The sequence below is a fragment of the Falco cherrug genome, chromosome 8 (genome assembly GCF_023634085.1).
Source record: "Falco cherrug isolate bFalChe1 chromosome 8, bFalChe1.pri, whole genome shotgun sequence".
NCBI lineage: Eukaryota > Metazoa > Chordata > Aves > Falconiformes > Falconidae > Falco > Falco cherrug.
Genome location: NC_073704.1, coordinates 20,102,584 through 20,121,313, shown reverse-complemented (window position 1 = coordinate 20,121,313; position 18,730 = coordinate 20,102,584). Strand labels below are relative to the sequence as shown.

The following is an 18,730-nucleotide window of genomic DNA, read 5'->3' as shown; positions in this document are numbered from 1 at the left end:
GTAGCTTAATTTAGGATGAAACTCCTGAGTTTTTACTCCCTGCGGAGAACAGGCAAGTGTGTCACAGAGGTTACTAGCCCGGCCACTCTGAAGAGGCGTTAGTCATTATTTATCTGGAAAGGCACGCTTCATTTGTTATTACACATCGACTGGCTCAGGAAAATACCATTATCTGTAGGTAAAGATTAAATCAGTAGGGATTTAATATGATGTACAACCAAATAGCAGGTATCTATTGATATCACTTAAAAAAAAAAGTAAAAAGAAAAAAAAGAAAAAGCAACCAAGCTGAAGCAGCTGACCAGCCAACCAAACAGCCCCTCTTCCCCTGCCTGCTCCTCCCTGGGACATCTTCCAGAAGCAAGGTGCTGGTGCAAGCTGGAGGCCGGTCCCCGTGTCCTTTGCGTTGGCGAGAGGCTGGTTTCTGATTGTGGCCATCACAGGGTGACCCCTTCCTCTCCTTTTGAGCATACACTCAAAACCAGTCTTTGCACAAGTAATACTGCTGCTGTTATTTCTGATGTTTAGAGGGCTGCTACTTCTGCACCAAACCTTGGGAGCTTGTTTGGGTTCTCTGATCTTAACGCAATTTATTCTTCAATCCTGAAAGGTTCAATTAAGCAACTCACTCAGACTTCTGTTGTACCACATTGCCTTGGGAGCCAGTCCGCCTGGCTGGGAAATGTCACATTCTGTTTTACGTTATACAAAATAGAAGGATTGAAGAGTTTGAACCTTCTTTTGTCATGAAAGCTCTGCTACCATGTCTTGCCATGCAACTCAGTGATTTTGCACTTCCGTTTAAGAACAATGACCCCAGAATGAAGCTGTCTGGTTTAATGAATTCTTACTTGATCTCTGTGTTTAGATTCACTAATCGTCGTGCTTTCTGTTGATTGCCAACTAATCTGGTGGTGTCTTTTTCCTTGATTTTTAAATTGGTTCTAACTTTCACTTTTGCTCTGTCCTTTCCTCCTTTAAATAGTTTCTCTTACCTCTTGCTGCAAGAATGTCTGAGGAGTCTTACTTTGAATCTAAAACAGAGGAGTCAAACAGTGCAGAGATGTCATGTCAGATCACAGCAACAAGTAACGGGGAGGTAGCTGGCATGAACCAAAGTCTGAAGGCCTTGATGATGACGGGCTTTGGGGATATCTTCTCTCTGAACCAAGCAGGATCTGTCCTGCATTCTGGAATGCAGATAAACATGCAAGCCAAAAAGAATTCTTCTAAAACCACCTCTATGAGAAAAGGGAAGAAAATCAACATGGCTTTGGGTTTCAGTGAATTCAACTGGTCAGATGACGATGATGATGATGATGATGATTTTGATGACACAGATGATAGCAGCGAATGAAATCAGTTATAGAATTAACCCTGAAATTGATTTTAGCAAAGCAAAACAATAAAGTTTTAGAACAAGAATCCTGTCAGTTTGGTCTGTTTAAATCCTGTAAAAGAAAAAAAAAAAAAAAAAAAAAAGTGAGAAGTTTCCCAGACTGAGTATGTTTGTGTGTAGAAAGACATGTTGTTTTTGTTTAGATTGTGCTGACTTATTTCTGCGTTGATTAAATTTGAACTAAACTTTCCGAACTAAGTGAGATATTCTTTTAAGAACCGTGATTATATCTTTAATTCTTGATGCCTGATTACAGAAAGTATGGCCAGATAAACTTAAGATCTGGAAACATTGGGGGAAACTTCAATGCCATTAATGCCATTAATGTACTTCAGATTTTTCTTTTGTGTTGTCATTTCCCTTACCCCTTTCATTGTCAATCGTGAATATACTTGTACTTCCAGATTTGCTGTTCTCTACAATCCATTCTTTCTTACTGATGCAGTGGAGGGGTTTGCTGTGTTTCTAGTTTAAAGCCTTTTTCAAGGCAGCATTGCGGGAAGTCACAAATGCGTTTCTAGGAAGAGAGAAGCTTGGTTGAGGGGAAGGGAGGGGTTAGTTAAATACACAGTTTTAAAACTGAATAGCAGCAGAATTCAGATAATCCCTATTAGTAGATTATTTGTAAAACTGATCTTTTTTTCCTCTCATGTGTGTGCATGCATATATAATTCCCTCTAGCAAAGTGAACTGCAATCGGACCTCTGCATCTATTACCAGATATTGTGATCTAGAAGCTAATTTTCAGTTATGCTGATGTAAATCCAGGAAGCCTCACTAACTTTGATCGACTTATTCTTGTACCTGAGATTAAAAATCGGTGTTAATAAACGTTGATTCTGCAAGATTGCTAAGCCATGGGTGCTGCCCTTATGAAAGGACAAAGAGAAGCCACTGTGACATTTCAGCTTGGACCCCACTACTGGGGCTTATGTGAAATTTTCCATGATGATGGTAACGTGAGGAATATTTACGAGTCTTTGCGTACTTGTTTTTTTGCAGCTACAAGTATTGCCACTGCTATTATGACTTACCATAAAACTCAGTGTGTAACAATCTGCTGCGATAATTGCCTGCCAGGCACTTAGGTTGAGAGCAGTGAGTATGTTTCTCCTGATGACCCCTTTAGTGGTGATGCAGAAGGAGGGAGGGAAACCAGTGCAAACACAAATGCAGGTTAGAAAGGAAGATTCTGTAAAATATTTGTCCAAGGAGGAAGGGCAGCTTTTCAAAAGAAAAATGTTACTGTCTAGTTGAGCTGTAGTGGGAATAAGCTATCAAAATTCCATTCTCAATTACTAGAGGGGTTTCTTTTATGAAAACTTCTGTTTTTGAGTGGCTTCTTTAATTATAGGCTTGCCTGTTACACAGCTCTAACCTACATATTATGGTGAGTGCTTTTGTAGATAGCTTGGAGAGAAATAGATACATTAGATAACAGCAGGCCTGAAATCGTTACATGTTCAAGCAACAAAAGAGAAAGTTCTTTGAAGGAGCTTTTTTAGAGTGCGGATGGGCACCTCTTCGAGTTGTGAGAGAGAATTGGTTTATCCTTGAGCATCAGCACTGGTCTGGTAACCTGCAAGGCAGCAAGCGCTGTTCTTCAAGCTAGCCTACTCCACTCAGTTTGCACAGGATTAGACCCTCCAAGATGCTTAATTTCTGTAGGATGTCATTCCACATTCCACCTTCTTACTAACAGTTGCAAATCCATTGGCTTGAAGGTAACCCTTTTGTATCAGGAAGCTTTTCTCATGCCGGAATTGTAATTTAAATGATACAATAAATTTACAGAGTATCCCAAGGAGGAACTTGCTCCTTCCACACAGGTAGGGATTGCTTCTTAGGTCCACCAAAGCAACCTGATCTTAGGGAGAAAAAGGGACATTGAAGGGCAAATAATTAAATGGAAGTAAGAGCAAATAGGCTGCTTCCAGTGCAGATTTGTACTATTTTTGTAAGTCTACTTCTGCTAACACCCACAGCAATGATGCTATTTTTGTAACTGCACCCAGGAAAAATTGATGGATTTGTGTAATCTAATATGTGCACTTTAGATCTTAAGATGTGTGTCATTGTGCATAAATTACTGTACCACATGAGCAGTGTAGGGTTGTACAGCTTTAACTGAAAATGAAATTTGGTTCATTACATTAAGTAGTCAAAAAAACCCCAAAAATCTGTCCCTAGCACTGACGTTTTGCACTTTTTTAGCATCTGGCAATCTCAGAGCACTTTATGGACGTTTATATTTGCATAGGTTTTAACTGAATTTATAAATCCTCTCCTTAATCTTTACAGAAGTAAAAATAGTCCTTAAGTAATATGACACAGGGTTTCATAGTTGAAAGATCACAAGATTTAAGTCTGTCGAAAAGGTTTTGTGTTTACTCAGACATGTAACTTATTTCAGCAAAATACCATCAGTATTTGGTAGCATGCTCATAGGAATTTCCTCTATCTCCTTAGTTCTAGTACTTGTTGATAAATCAAAGCTGGATTTTTTTTTCCCTCTTCCCCTTTCTATCCCCATACATTATATTTGTCAAAGCAAATTAAGCTATATTAAGGAAAATTTAAACTTTTGTAAAACTTACCTGTCTGTTCAAAGTAGCAAGGGTGGTCCCTGAATCGTAGAGGTGATGACATATGGCAAACTCTTCTGATGCAGTTCCCTTGAGATAGTCTTGTATTTAGGATATTGGCTATGCTTGCTAAAAATATTGATTGCATTTTTACTTTCCTGTGATGCCTTTTATACCAGATGCCAAAAATCATATGTGAGAACCAAGTAGTGTTGCTTCTGCCTCTGATATGCTTCTCACTAGATAAAGGTTTTGAAAGTGGCTCTGGCGGGCAGGTATGTTGGTTGGAGGAGGTCAGAGTATTTCATCTTCCACGCCTGATTTCCCTCAGCAGCGCAACCCAGTCTGTCTTGTACCTGTATCAGCACCAGGGTATATAGGTCTCCACAACAGTCCATAGCCACATAGTCCATCAGCTTATGGAAAGCATTAACCAAATGCAAAAGGTGTTTCTCTGGCTGCTCTGGGCTGTGAGCAAAGCCACCAAAAGCCTTCCTGTGCCTCATACACCTCTCGGCTCACTAGTCCCCACGAGGCTTTTTGGGACCTTCCATAAAGCCCTGGAGGTATCTACAGTAAAATAATATTGCTGTATTTGCCAGAGGGGGAGGGGGAGAGCCAGGCCTGAACTTTGTGTTTTTACCGGGCTGTTGTATTGCCAGTGTTGTCTTAGATGGGTGCATGGCCTGAGAGAGGAATGGTGAGGACTGGCTTTTGCCTTGTTCAAAGATACAGGGTGACTGGGACCAAGGCAGGATGTCCAACTCCCGATTCCCTTTCTTTTCCTTCAGCAGTGGGGAAAAAATGTAAGAGGGAATTAATGGAGGAAAACTTTTGATCTAGTCGTTTTTGTGGTGATCACACCCCTAATTCCTTTGAGTAGCAAGTGTGCTAAGGCATGGTGTGTAGGTGTGCTGTACTCCCAGCTGGCTGTGTGCTGCCTGATGTGGTGCTTGTCCCCTCTAGGTGGGAAGGGCTTCCAGGAGGTGAGGTCTGGCACAGCTCCTTGGCACGCAGACCTGTTCAGGACTGGTCATTTGTTTATCCTTCCAAAGGTTTTGTTAGATGTTGATTCCCTTTTCTTCTGGGTTTTAAAGTGGTTATTCTGAGTTAACTACTTGATGCAATGATGATTTATATTGCTATCAGCAGTAACAGTAAATCTGTAGTGTGCATATAGCTGTTAAGTATTCAGCAGCGTTACTGTGTCTTTAGTACTGTAGTTCCTTTTTCTGTAATCAGGCAGCTTTTACAGGTTTTTAATAAGACCTCTAACTTGACAGAGGTTTTAACTACAGTCCTAGGTAGAACGATCAGGTAGAAAACTGAGTTCATTTAGTAATTTTCACAGCCCTTAAAATGCACTGGTAGGAATCTGGAGGAGAGACATTTCCCTTTCCCCCCAGACTTCGACTTTGTGTACACTGTAAAATCTACACAGAGATTTCTGATGTGTGAAGATTTAATTTTAAAACTATAGAACCAACAACCTTCTTTAAACATTTTATATTGTGTGCTAAATATTCATATGCCTTTTAAAGTCAGATATAGTCCACTGCATTTCTTGCTTTTGCACTACTCAAGAGGTTTTGTACGGAATACTAGGAGTCAATGCTACTTACACTTCAAGTGTGAACCGATAAAATTTGAATAGAAAATACTTTCATGGTGTTAGAAAACTTCATTTTCCCTTCTGAAAAAACAAAGTTGAGTGCAACGCCTGTGCCAAAACTCTTGTGCTGTAAACTGAATTTATCATTTGTGTGGAACATGCAATGTTACACTTCTGTGTGGTAAAACCTTGCAGCGTCAGTTACTCTCTTTATTGCACTTGACATATGATGTCTTGTTTTGATCACGCTGTGGATTTGATTTTTCCAGTGTAAAACCAAAGCAAACAAACAAAAAGAAACCATGCAATGTATTCAATTTCCTCAATTGGTGTCATAAACTTCCTTTTGATGTGAACTTTTTCCTTTGCTTCTCTTTGTTCCAGACTTCTATTTTGCAATAAACATTTTGACAGTAAATTTTATGCATCTGTGTCCCTGTGTAAAATGCTGGTGTTTCAAGAGGTTCCTTATTGTCTGCTGGTTTAAGTCACTTTTGCATTATTCACTGTGTGACATTTCTCCTTTATTCTCCCATCTTTTTTTTTTAAATTGAAAAATTCAGAATGTATTCTGCCACTAGTTATATTTAAACATGGGAAAAGCTGGAAAAAATCCATTGTGCAACTAAAAACACAGTATTGCACTTCTGCAGTAAATGATTCAGTTGTACAAATTATTGTACCAGGCTCCTCCCGCAGCACCAGCTGGTACGTACAAAAGGTACGGCCCACCACCTTCCGAAGGATGTTTACAATTGCTGCTTGCCCTCCCTCACGTTCAGGTGTTGCCCCCAGCACTACTTTTGCCCCACAGTGTCCTGCCCAGGCTGCGGGTAGCTGTTACCATAGGGAATGCCGGACTAAGAGCAGGTAGTATGGTACAGTAGAGAGAAAGAGTCAGGGAGGTCTCTTTTTCTCTGGCAGATGCATCTTCCCTTCTGCCGCTTCACCCCGATGCCTCTGGCCCTGTCCCCTTCAGGGATGCAGTGGGCAAAAGGATGGGTTTGAGGGTCTGCTAGGTCCTCCTCACAGAGGTGGGTTCAGCTGGTCTCATGGACAGTTTGTGCCCAGCAAGGTTTGGCTAAGACATGGATGGGGGAGGAGGAAGAGGATCTGAAGAGTCCGCAAAGTGGGGTGGGCAGCAAAAGGTCATAGATATGGAGGCAGAAGTCAAGGGGTGTTGGGCAGTCACAAGTCCTTCGGTGGGAGTTTCACGTGGATGCTGCACAGGGTGCTTCACAGCGGTGGCTGAAAGTTGTGGGCAGGTTATGCTGGACCCTGGTCTCCTGGCTGGAGAGCTGGAGGCAGGTGGGGGGAGTGCCTGCCGGGGGGGTACGCTTGGCCTGTGGGTGGGGGCTGGAGGGGTCATAGGTGGCAGGGCTCTCCGGACGAGGTAACAAAGCCTTGGAGGCTGGTGGGTAACCGAGCTGAGTGTCTCATCAGTCAATGTGGTGTACATGGAATAAGTTTGCAACTGTGTCATGGTATTGAGCCTTTGGGAGATGCTGGTGGTTCGAATACATACCTACCAATTCATGTTACCCCTCTAGCCGGATAAAACTGCCAAGAAGGTGAAGCTTGGGATACCATGTGCTTGAATGAGTGAAATGGCAATCGGTATTATAGTGACATCTTCTCCTATGTCAGTTTTCAAATCATCCCAGAATTTCACCTAACGCAGCCGTTCTCCTGTCCATCCACTGTGGTTTCCTTGTGCTTCAAGCTGGAGTACCACAAAGTGTGCCCGGCAGGGGCTGCAGCACGGGAGGGGGCTGGGAAGCGCTGCACTCCTGCAGCCTCACGGGAGCGGTTACGAAGCATTGACAGAAACCAAAAGAGCCTTGTCTGTACAGGAAGACTAGCCACAGTGGCCCAAATCCAAAATCTGCTTGCCCTGCCATCTCATGATGGTTTTCCTTCCTTCTGCAGAAAATACCCATCATTCGGGAGAGAGTCATAATGACAGCGTTATTTTTATTGCAGAAATCAGGTGGTACCAAAGCTGTTGCAAAAGCAAAAGCCTTTGCATAGTGTCAGAGCTAAGAGGAGAGGCAGCTAAAGCATCCCGCTCCGTGGGATGGTTGACTTTTTCTTCCTAAATTGTTTCTATTGGAGATCTGCTGATAATTTTGCCTACGTAAAGTGATGGGATCGATTTAGCACCGTGCTGTTGGAGCCAGCCCATAGTCAGTGCGAGTCCAAGGGTTTAGTATGTCAGGGTGAGAGTCGCAGCCTAAAACCTTGCCCTTTGCTGGGGAAAAGGAACCAAATAAAACCAGCCACCAGAGTAAAATTTGGGTGGAGGGGGGGAGAAAAATGGTCAGACGGTTTTCTTTTCAATTCATATCTCTCACACAGTTGCTGCCCTCCTTTGATATTTGTGCATGGACCGAAGATGATGTGGTGAGTACTTTGTGTTCGTGCGGCCAGCGCTGCACTGCTGGAGCTCCAGCAAGTCACGGTGGGTTTGGAGGGAGGGAAAGCTGCATCAGAACATCTGGGTGAGATTTTACTGCTGTTTGTTTGGTGAAACGTGTACCAAAAAAGGTTTTTAAGTGACCAGGAGTAAATTAAGGACTCAAATGATCTTCATAAAACCACCACATTCTCCAATGTCCAGAAAACAGCGGGAGCTGGGAGCTGGGAGATGACACCTCTCTAAGCAAGACCTGTCCTGGACAGGACAAAATGGGTTCAAAGGTTTTGTCCCACTGTGTGCCACCAGAACGGCAACAAACTCTGAAAGAAAACTAAGGGTTTTTTAAGGGGTGTGGAAAATCCCTTTCATATAAAATAATGGCATTGAGTCTTTTTTACCTTTTTATTCAGTTAAAAGGCTAAACAAGAAACATCAGTGATTTATCTCTAGCAGAGTCATGTGTCATAGTGGTTTTAATGTCCCACCTAGCACCCTCCTTGTGTCGTGTGTCATGGGGTTGTTTGGCTAACGTTTGCTGAAGGACTGTCTGGAAAGCCAGTGCAAAAGTCAGAACAGCCCTGGCTCCTTAACTTCAGCCCTTTCAGCGTGTGACAGATGGCTGAGCTTCTGCTCTGGTCATTTCTGGTGTTCTTCATAACGGTAAACTGAGGAAGGTGGCTGTAAAATAGGAGGCAGTTTTAAAAAGCTGGGTAAAAGTAATCACCTTCTTTGGTGAATCTTGAGTCCTTTAACCCAAAGTGAGAAATATTTTTAAGTTTTGTTTTTAAAAAAATGATTACTTGTGAACTCCAAATAACTGAAATACAGATTTTGATAGCGTGAACTTCAAGACTGATTCCTCTTTTTTGCAGTTTTTCTGGATGCAACAACTTACTAGAAAAGGTAAAAGCTGTTCATAAGTACCTTCATAATTCACATTTATGAATATACATACATTTGCTCATCTTTCTCCCTTCAGTAAAGCACCCTATGGATTTCTAAGTAACCTCTCTTATCTTAAGGCGATGCCTCTGGTGAAATGAGTGTGTATGCTAGCTTGTTTAAGGAACATCATATCACTGGGAAACGATTGCTTCTTCTGGAAGAAGAGGATTTAAAAGACATGGGAATTGTTGCCAGAGGACACATCATCCATTTGAAGGTATTTACCAGAATGTGTTTAATGTTGCAATAGGTCATAGTGTGAATATCAAGAAGGAGTCTATGAGTTTTCAGTAGTATTAATAAGCAAAAAAAGTTACGAAGTTGAATAGAGAACATATTTGGTATAAACCACCCACCACCACCACCGCTACCCTGTCCCGAGTTACTGGTTTGTATGGATCTAGAACCAAAAGCAACCTGAGCATTGTATGAGGTATGGAACTGTGCTGTGGTCTTGATACTCCTCTGCAGTTCTTGGTTTTCCTGTGGGCTGGACTGTCAGTACTGCTGCAGATTTGCCTAGGACAGCCATTCTCCTGTCAGAAAGCTTTGGATATCTTCAGAGAGAGTTCTGCCCAAAGATTTCTATTCAGCTGAGGGAGAACAGATACGAAAACAGTTATTTGAACTGAAATCTCTGGAGTTCTTAACTTTCACATCTCATCTATATCTTAAAACATACTTTAACAAAACCCCATTAAACAACTTGAAAGCTGGTTGATGGCCAGGTTGCTTTGTTTTAAAAGCTTTGTTTCATGGTGGTTTAAATATCTTATGTTTGTAATGAGTTAAGAAAACATCGTGGCCTGGAAAATATGATCACGGCAGCAGTAATAGTATTAATACTGTAGCCACAGGAGAGAGTTCAGTTTCCTGGCAGTCAGCTTTGGAAAAGGATTTCTCTAGAAGCAGCATCTATAATTCTGTTGGGTCTCAATGATTTTATACCACAATTTACTAGTAAAGAGATACTTGTATCCTAATTGCTAGTCCTGCAAATTTAGCTTCATAAGTCACACAGCTTTATTCCCCTTCTGCTCATCAGCCATTTTTTCCATGCCACACACCGTTACTGATATATTTAATTTACATTTCCTACAGGGAAAAGTATTGAAACTTAATAAAGTCAATAATGCCCAAAATGAAATATTTCAGCTTCCTGGGTTGATTGAGCATAAATAAAAACAACCAAAACAACCCCCCAAACATCTCTTTCTCTGATTAAGCAGATCTGATTCTGAATGCGAAATGGGGCCGATCTACCGTGGCGGTTTCCAGAACAGGGCTGTATTTTAAACTCCTCTCACATACCCAATGTATCCACAACGGAAAACAGTGCACACAGAGTTGCACTGGTTTTCATGCTGGTATTTGCAGTATGAGATACTGAATAACCCTCGTCTGATTTTGTTGGGTGTTTGTTTTTTTTTCTAGACTGCTATTGAGAAGTTAACCCATGACTACCTAAATCTGTTTCATTTTCCACCATTAATTAAGGCAAGTCTTGTTATCTACATAAGAAGTGCTTCTCGTGTTGGTATGAATACTTTACTGTTCTCACGTCTCACCATTCCTGCCATTTGTGGGGGTGTGATCCTGCAGAGGGTTGTGACAGATGTGGAGGGTCAACAGCAGCAATGGGTCACATCACAACAAGTAATAGAATAATAGTTTTTCAAGGAGGCTGTAAGATTTTATCATGGAACCAGTAGTATTAAATTGAAAGACTACTGGTTGAGATTCCTGTGCTGTCATTGATCTCTTAAGAGCCCTTCCTCCAAACTGGTGCCACCAGCTGCTCACCACTGAAGAGCAGCAGGCCCCTGGCTTAGAGCGAGCCCATCATTCCTTAGGTAGTTAATGTTACAGGAGAGAAGAATGATTTAAGATGTCTGGTCACCCTTGTGTTAACCTGTTGGCTTTCTGGTATCAGTAGCAATAGCCTTGCAAAAGGGAGAGAGTGTCTGGGAACCTTGTGGTTGGCAGAGCGGATATTGCCTGATTTAATCTCATGAGCTAATCAAGCAGTTCTAGACCCCAAAGCCTGAAGTAGCTGTTTTAGTCATAATTTATTGCGCAGCTATAGAGGGAAATCCACTTAAAGTGAATTTACATACAGCGAAACACTGTTCCCTGAAGGGGAAAATGAAAGTTAGGGCTTCACCGCCGTGCCAGCTGCAATTCCAATGGCAGTGGCTGCCACGATGCTCACAGCAGTACTGTGCCGTGCCAGTGCGGCTCGCCCAGGAGCAGGCATCACGCAGCATCTCCCCACTGCGTGCCATGAACCCATGCAGAAGCCCTGGCCCCCCTCGGAGCAGCGCGGTCGGGGCAGAGGGATGGCCCCCTTTCTGCTGCCTGCCAGACTGGCAGCGCCCGAAAGGCAAAACCTTTCTGCCAGTGAAGGCCTTGCCTCTGTCTCCCAGCGGGTTGCAGTAGGTGTGGAGTCTCACAGTGCCTTTTTTTGGCAGGATTCTGCAGGTGGAGCCGAAGAAAACGTAGAGAAAGTAGTGAATCTTGAACTCGTTTTTGGTTACCACTTGAAGCCAGGAAGTGGTCCAAAGGTAAGCCGGGAGCGCTACGTTGGTTTGGTTGGTTAACAGTCACTGCCCAGAGGGTCCAGTATCTTCTGGACACAGAACGATAATTTGCGGCAAGAACCTTCCTGGCTGGCCAGCAGGGCTGCATTGGTGGTGGGGAGCCTGCTCCCCAGAGCAGGCGAGGAAGAAAGAGTGGCACAGAAAGCCTTGACTGAAAGCTTTTGTTTCTCCGTGAAGCATTTTTTTAATCGTAATTTTTGTAATTCAGGCTTTCACTTTGTTCCTTTATCCCGATGGGTGTGAAATAACAACCCATTTATGCAAAAAACCCGCCATTCACAGTTGGGCAGTGCTGTGCGCCTGATGTTAGTGGACAGACTATTACTTCAGTGTCGGCGGAAAGATGGTGTCTTTTTGTGCAACCAAGAGGGGGTTGGAAAATACATGGTGTGTGTGGCTGCTGGCTGGGGAGGACAGGACTGGTCCTGGCAGTGACTGTGTTCACTCGTGGTGCTGGGGGAGGGAAGGGTAAGGGCAGCACATTGCAGGTGGCAAAACTACTGTGCAGCATCTGGTAAAAGGCAATTACCAGCATGGCACACCCTAATCAAACCTCAGCTCCAAGCCGAGCTGGTTCAAGGATCTGTGCTGGTTGCGCTCTGTGTAACAGGAGTGTTGACGACTCCAGATGTTCCAGCAAAGCATTTCCACTGCATTGTCTTTTCTCGAGAGCGAGGTTTGTCCCATGCTTTTTGTTTTCTTTATCCAGCCTGCCACGGACTCTGAGTTCAAGGGTTTTAGAATTAATCATCTATGTGGAAATGATGTGCAAAGCATTTCTGAGTTAGAGTCAGGGGTTGTGACAGCAGGATTTGTTTCCTTTTTGTATTTGACAAATCTGCATTGTGTGTCCACCCTAAACTTGTGGGTGGCTGACTTTCATCTTGTGTTATCTGGCTGCTTTGCTTTCAGGGCATATTGTTTGCAGAAGTCTCTTGATTTCTGTACTTGGTGGTGCTTGCAGAGAAAGCATTTAGGTTTGTACTTAGTAGGAACTTGGACTCGTACTGAAATCATTTCATCAATTTGAAAAAGCCTTTTGCTTTTTGTCTGGAGATTTCCTTTTTTTGTTTGTTTCTTTTATCCTAAGCACTTTTTTTTCTATGAAAATCTTCTCCATCACTATGTGAATTACTTAGACTGTCTCACTGTTCTTGAATGCATGTAGCTTGTGATGCTGTACAGCTGCTTTTTTGTAAATGTGCATCTTTCTCTCCAATGTGCAACTCTTCAAGGAACTTAAAAGTCCATAAATAGCTTGTATCTCCCTTCCATTTCCAGTATGGATTGTGTGCCGTAGTGCAGGGAGGTGGACAGCTCTCCCCAGGAAAGAGCAAGAGGAGTGAACAGACCTCTGAGTGTTGGAGAGGAATTAAGGTTGCACTAAAGCCAGCTAAGTTTGATGACAAGTATATATTTTAGCCATGATGGCAAAATTGGCAAATATGACAGTGTGCCAGAGTCTGCAGGACAGAAACTGAACTGCTACGGGAGAACAGGGCTAGCTCGGTGGCCCGGCACAGTGCCAACATAGCTTTGCAGGTGTCTGACATGCCAACTGAGAACGCTTCTTTTTTTTTTGTCCTGCCTTCCCCATGACCTCCTAATTGGTCCTCTGCTCTGTGTGCTCTCAGGCCCCTTCCTAAGGAAGCCATTCCCTCCGAAGCGGTGGTGCGCCAGGCATGCCTTCCCTGGCATCTGCCCTGCACAGCACCCGTGTCCCTGATGCTGTTCCAGGGAATGTGCAAGTTGAGTTTATCTGGGCTGGAAACTTCTGTCCTATATCTGCTTATTAATGCATACCTGCCTTTAAAGATGTTGCAGCTAAGCCAGTTTTAAAACGTGGACTGGAAGCAGTAGATCAACTGAGCTTTTGGGCAAGATGCTAGGGCCAACATGAGCAGGATCATTTGCATTAAACATAACACTAACGAAGACTGGTGTGATACTACAATACAGAAAATTTGGCTAGTTTGCTGCTTTGAAAATCCCTGGATACAATCTTCTAGCTCCCCTAGAGGCTGCTTTAAGCCAGCTACTGCTGCCATCCAGATTTGTTCTAAAATGATTTGGAGATACTGGGTAAACCAGGATCGAAGGGTTTAAACTTCTTTTACTGTTCTGTTTTTGTAAAAGAGTGGTGCCTGTTCCTGTAAAAGTAGGTCAGCAGAAGCACTTGGGATTGTACCTTCCACCATCTTTATAGCTAAAAAGCTGGCCTACATCAGTTTAAAAATAAATTTCTCAAAGGAACTTTACCCTAATCAGTCCCTGTAACCAGCTGCCTAGCTAAGAAGCCTTTCTCCTGTTTTAGCCATGAGAAAAGAGAGGCTATAAGCTCAAATCTGGGTTACAAGTTGAGAACATGTGTTCCCTGGGTGATGCACAGGCTGCTGGACCTGCGTGCGTCAGGGGAGGTTATTGGGCTCGGCTGGGCGCTGGTGCAGCACAGCAGGAAGGGCTGCGCACAGGGGGACAGGTCACACCGGGAGGTGTTACCCCAGGCTGGCGCTGCGCTGCTCTCCTGGACTGAGTTCCCCTCAGTGATTGTAGTGCATCTCCTGGTGTAGTGGCACCTGGAAGCCAGCCCGTCCACACGCTCGGAAGGGGCTCTGCCAAAGTGTGGGACAGGATGGACACCTGGGACAAGCGCACGCTCCTGATCCAAGCTAAAGCTCTGGCGTGAGCGCAGCCTTGGTGTGCAGCACGATGTACTGCGAGGCCACGGGGCGTTAAAGTGCTGGCTGAGCTGGTCCAGGACCCAGAAACCCTTTGGTGGGCGCAGGTTTAATTCAGATGCGTTGGCTGGTCATAGCACAGCCCCATCTCGGGTGTGAAGGTGGTTCCGTGGGGCACAGGTGGCTGCTCCTGGTGCTGCAGCGAGCCCTGGTAGCACAGCCAGCGCACCTGCTGCGTAAGCAGGCACAAACTTGAGGGCTGTAGGAACGGCAGTGCCTTTTAGCAGGGATCCTGATGAATGTACCTCAGGATGGCATTTGCATGTTCAGCCTTGTCTGTACGCTGAATGCAATGTTGACTTCCCAGTACGCAACTTTACCAGCCTCAGATTTGTTATCTAATTTAAACTGCATCTTCTAGTGGGATTGTGTTGGTTTCCACCAGCTGACAGATGCAGTCATTTCATTACAGTTTCCTTTCCTTTTTAGCTGCATCTTTGGAGGTGATGAAAGCTCAGTTGACCTTTGTGCTCTCCGAATGCATCAGGAGTGAGTGCTGCAAAGCTAACCTGGTTTTTAGAGGTTTCTTTTCCAACTCTTGTAGTTTGAGTTATGTGGTTATTTCCATTCACTTTCTTTTAATGACCTTTCTGTACACAATTCCCACTGAGCTGAAAGATGATAGTTTTAGACATTTTATATGATTTTTTTCCCACAAATTAAAAAAAAAAAGGGGGGGACACACACCAATTAACTCCAAGATACCAAAGAGGGTAAAAAAACAAACCCTGGCAATTGTGGCTTGAGCTGATTTGCAGAACTGCAGAGGGAATTTTCAATGGCTTTCTCATCCTGGGTGGCTCATTAAAATTTCCCAATCAGGGAAAGGTGTCTGAGCTGTGTCAGCTCCACACTGATGAATCACCCAACCCCTTAAGATGGATGGTTCACAGTCTTTTTGTCTCCTGTTGATGCGTTCTTTAGTTTTGGTCCTCAAAAGGGCAGATTTCACCATGCCTTTGAATGTTTTCATTTTTTACCGAGTGTGGCACAATGTGACCTATATCCAAACACAAAGCCTTGCAGTGGGCTCACCATTTTGCCTTATTTTTCCCCAGTTTCCTCTCCCTCCATTTGACAAGCTGAGGAGCAAAGGCTCTTCAAAACCATCTGCTAACTGTGTGAACTATTTTCTAGCCTTGAATATCCAAACTGGGATATATTTTAATGCTATTATTTAAATGTTCAAAAGTGAATGTAATATTAAGGCTAATTTAGAGAGACGTTGTGACCAGCTCCTCATGTGGACAACCCTGGGCTGGCAAAATGCAGGCAGTACCAGACAAAATGGTAACTGGAATGCAGTTTCACAAGTGTTCAAGAGCATTTCTGCTGCTTCTGCCTCTTCACCCTCCCACTACATCAACAGGCACGAAACCTTTCTTTACTTTCTTAAAAATAATTCCTACTTCAGACAGATGAGATATAACATCACCAGTTTAATTTGCCCCTTACAGAGGAAAAATTACTCCTCACCTTGCAAATGTGGCAAAAAATAAAGCAAGGGCCAAGGTCTAAAATTTAAAATTCCAGTTTTGTAGGTTTTCACTCGTATATATTCCCCATGCTCTATAGGTATATTAACCCACTTCAGTAAGTAAAGCTGGCAGAGGAACTGGTTTTATCTGACCCTTCCTTTGCAAAATATTTGCAAGTACCTTGACTTCCTAACATGGAGTTGTTTAGCCTCACCTCAAAACCTCTTCTAAAGCCTCTCTCTTTAATTACATCTGAAAGCACAAAGCTCAAAGCTACTAAAGCCTAACAGTTGATGCAAGAATCAGAGTAGCTGTGTTTGTCACTTTCACAGATTTGCTCCTATTCCAGTAAGCAGTCAGTAAAGGGGTAAATACTTTGTGAAGAAAAAGTAATAGCTAAGCTGTAAAATAAAATCACAGCCATGTTTAAATATAAGCAGCACCATTAAGAATTGGTTAATGTAGTCCACCAAGGAGGTGGATCAGTGGTAGGGTGTTAGAAGTTTAGTGCAGGTGGTCTGAATTCCTTGTATTATTTTTTTTCAAGAGACTTTTCGGGACCATGTATTGTTTTTACACAAGGTGGAGCTGGTATAACTCCATCGCCTCCACTTGGATTGCTCCAGCTGTAGCATCCATGTGTAACTGAGGTGAAAGTCAAGCCAACACCTTTTAAAATCATTGTGTAGGCGGCGCTGAGCCAGGGATTCCCATCAGAAATGATTCCATAATCCTGCAGAGGTGTATAGACTTTTCAGCTAGGTAATTTGCTCAGCTGAATTTCTAGACTTTTTAATCTCAAGCTTTATTTTCATACCTTGGCCACTCTGAATTAGCTTGCTGCCTTTCACACACGGCCCCTCACGTGTACAGCCTCAGTCACGGGTATATCTGTGGAAGCACGGGCAGGTCGCAGTGGTCTGGACGCTTGGAATGCCCCCTCCAGCCAGAAGCCTGGAAGAGGAGTCACACGTGTGGGAAGTGCCCAGCGGCCCTGCCATGCCTTTCCTGAGCTCCTGCACACCCTTGTCCCCGCAGCTGACATCCCGTCCTGTGGGGCTGCAAACCACCGTGTGTGAGCTGCCGCCTCGGCAGGCCCCCCCTGTCAGCGGGGCCATGGTGCCAGCACAGCTCCATCGCGCTGCTCCCACGAGCAGTCCCCAGGGAACGCCAGCGGAGGATGGGGCTGGCTCAGACGGCACAGGAGGGCACCTGCGCAGCACCCAGGGAAGGGACTTGTGTCTTCCATGCTTCCACCTTTCCAATCCCGCTGTTGCACACAGGCGGCTCATGTGGATGGTGATGCCTGTGGCCGTGGCAGTCCTCTTCTGCGGGACCGCCATCATCGCAGAGCTCTCCGTCTGGGCTGCTACAGCCCACTTCCCTTGGGTGCCAGCGCCCAGCACGCAGTGGGTCCCAGTGTTTACCGTTGCGCTCCCCCCATGCGGCACGGCACGGCACATCGCCGCGCAGCGCTGGATGTCAGAGGAAGGTGCTGTCGGGACGGGTGTGCTGGTTCCAGGCGGCCTGCGTGGGTGTTGGAAAGGCCTCGTGCTTCTCCTGGCAAAGCCTCTGCCAGCGGCGCCTGTTGCCTTGTGGAGGAGTAAGGGCTCTGGCTTTCGGAGAAGGCACCCGGGCAACTGATAACATAAATATATCTTGCGCTTGCTTTGTTTCTGTATGTTTTAAGACCATCTCTCTCGGAAGGCCTCCCCTCCGCCCCTGTTTTTTTCTGCCTGCACAGCTGAAACAAAACCGGCGGTGGAGCCACCTTCTCTTGCAGGAGCCCGGCTGGCAGCAGCCTGCCCTGACCTGAGACACCAGCCATTGTTAAGGGTATAACACATTTACATATTTTGCAATAAAACATCAGTTATTTGCATTACTGTGTCAAGTTTTATTTGATTCTTTCACCTAAAAATGACTCATTTTCCTTTCTTGTATTTTAAAAACCAACTACTCTAAGCTTGTTTGAGAATAATCAAAAATTGCCCATTTAGCTAGAAGTCATTTTCTTTTCAAAAGGCAAATGTTATTTAATCTTTCAGCTGTTCATTGTGCCATCATAAATACTTTCTTTTCAGCACAGTTGTGGGGACTGAAATGAGCCCACTAATTGCCTCCCATTTCGACTGACATGTGGTGGTTTAGTGGAAAGAGAACACAGCGGGGAGAAGGAAATAGGAGGCTGAGAAAATGAGAGCTAATTATTTTCACTGCCTCATGTCAGGCTCTGTGTCAGCCTTGTTTTTACAAACTGGAAGGTTTAGCACTAAATAAAACAAACTGGCGTCATGTTTTTATATACTGGCAGTGTCATGGAAGCAGCTGCACATCTCAAAGACAATATAATGCCTGCATTCGCATGGACACCATCTGACAGCCACTGTGAGCCACTGCTAATGAGGATATCACAGTGGTGCCAAGTGAAAGGTGCTGAATTATGTATGATTCTTCATCAGTGCAGCAATAGTCCTGTACATCATTATGAGACATTGTTTTGCTGAAGAGATTAAAACATTCTTAGTTCCAGACCCTGCAACCTATACACGCTACAAGAGGTTATTAATGGAATTTTTAGGGAGAGTTTCTTGTGGATTTCTTTTTGGTTAAAAATATCTCATGGGACAAAGCCATGGTGGGTCATGACACTATATATATAAAGAAGAGAAGCAAATTAACCGTAATTGTGTTATCTTCCTTTAAATCCAGAATAATAAAATATAGTGTAGCAGGGTGATACATAATGATAAATAACCCAAGTGCTGTCACTGGATGTTCAACTCTAATGCCTTTAAAACAGCAGGTTTCAGCAGCTGAGATAGATAATAGCTAAGAATGTAAAGGAGCTTCTGGGGACCTAAATCATCAACATGCTACTACTTTTAGTACCAGCATGACCAACATTTTTTTCGTATTTGTTTCATCTTGCGTTACATCTTACTTTTCTTCTA

General features: G+C 43.9%; 1 protein-coding gene across 5 annotated transcripts in view; it reads left to right on the top strand.

Annotated features, from left to right (window-relative positions):
• Window positions 1-18,730, top strand: part of MAP3K20 (mitogen-activated protein kinase kinase kinase 20) — a 94,160-nt gene that overhangs the window by 62,148 nt on the left and 13,282 nt on the right. For 3 of the 5 annotated variants that reach the window (XM_055717715.1, XM_055717716.1, XM_055717714.1), the window contains 5 exons: window positions 7,955-7,999; window positions 8,888-8,918; window positions 9,038-9,177; window positions 10,395-10,457; window positions 11,432-11,524. In XM_055717715.1, the coding sequence (XP_055573690.1) occupies window positions 7,955-7,999; window positions 8,888-8,918; window positions 9,038-9,177; window positions 10,395-10,457; window positions 11,432-11,524 (372 nt within the window). Of the gene's footprint in view, window positions 1-985; window positions 6,020-7,954; window positions 8,000-8,887; window positions 8,919-9,037; window positions 9,178-10,394; window positions 10,458-11,431; window positions 11,525-18,730 lie in introns of those variants that run through there. The other 2 variants (XM_055717719.1, XM_055717718.1) reach the window with 1 other exon arrangement.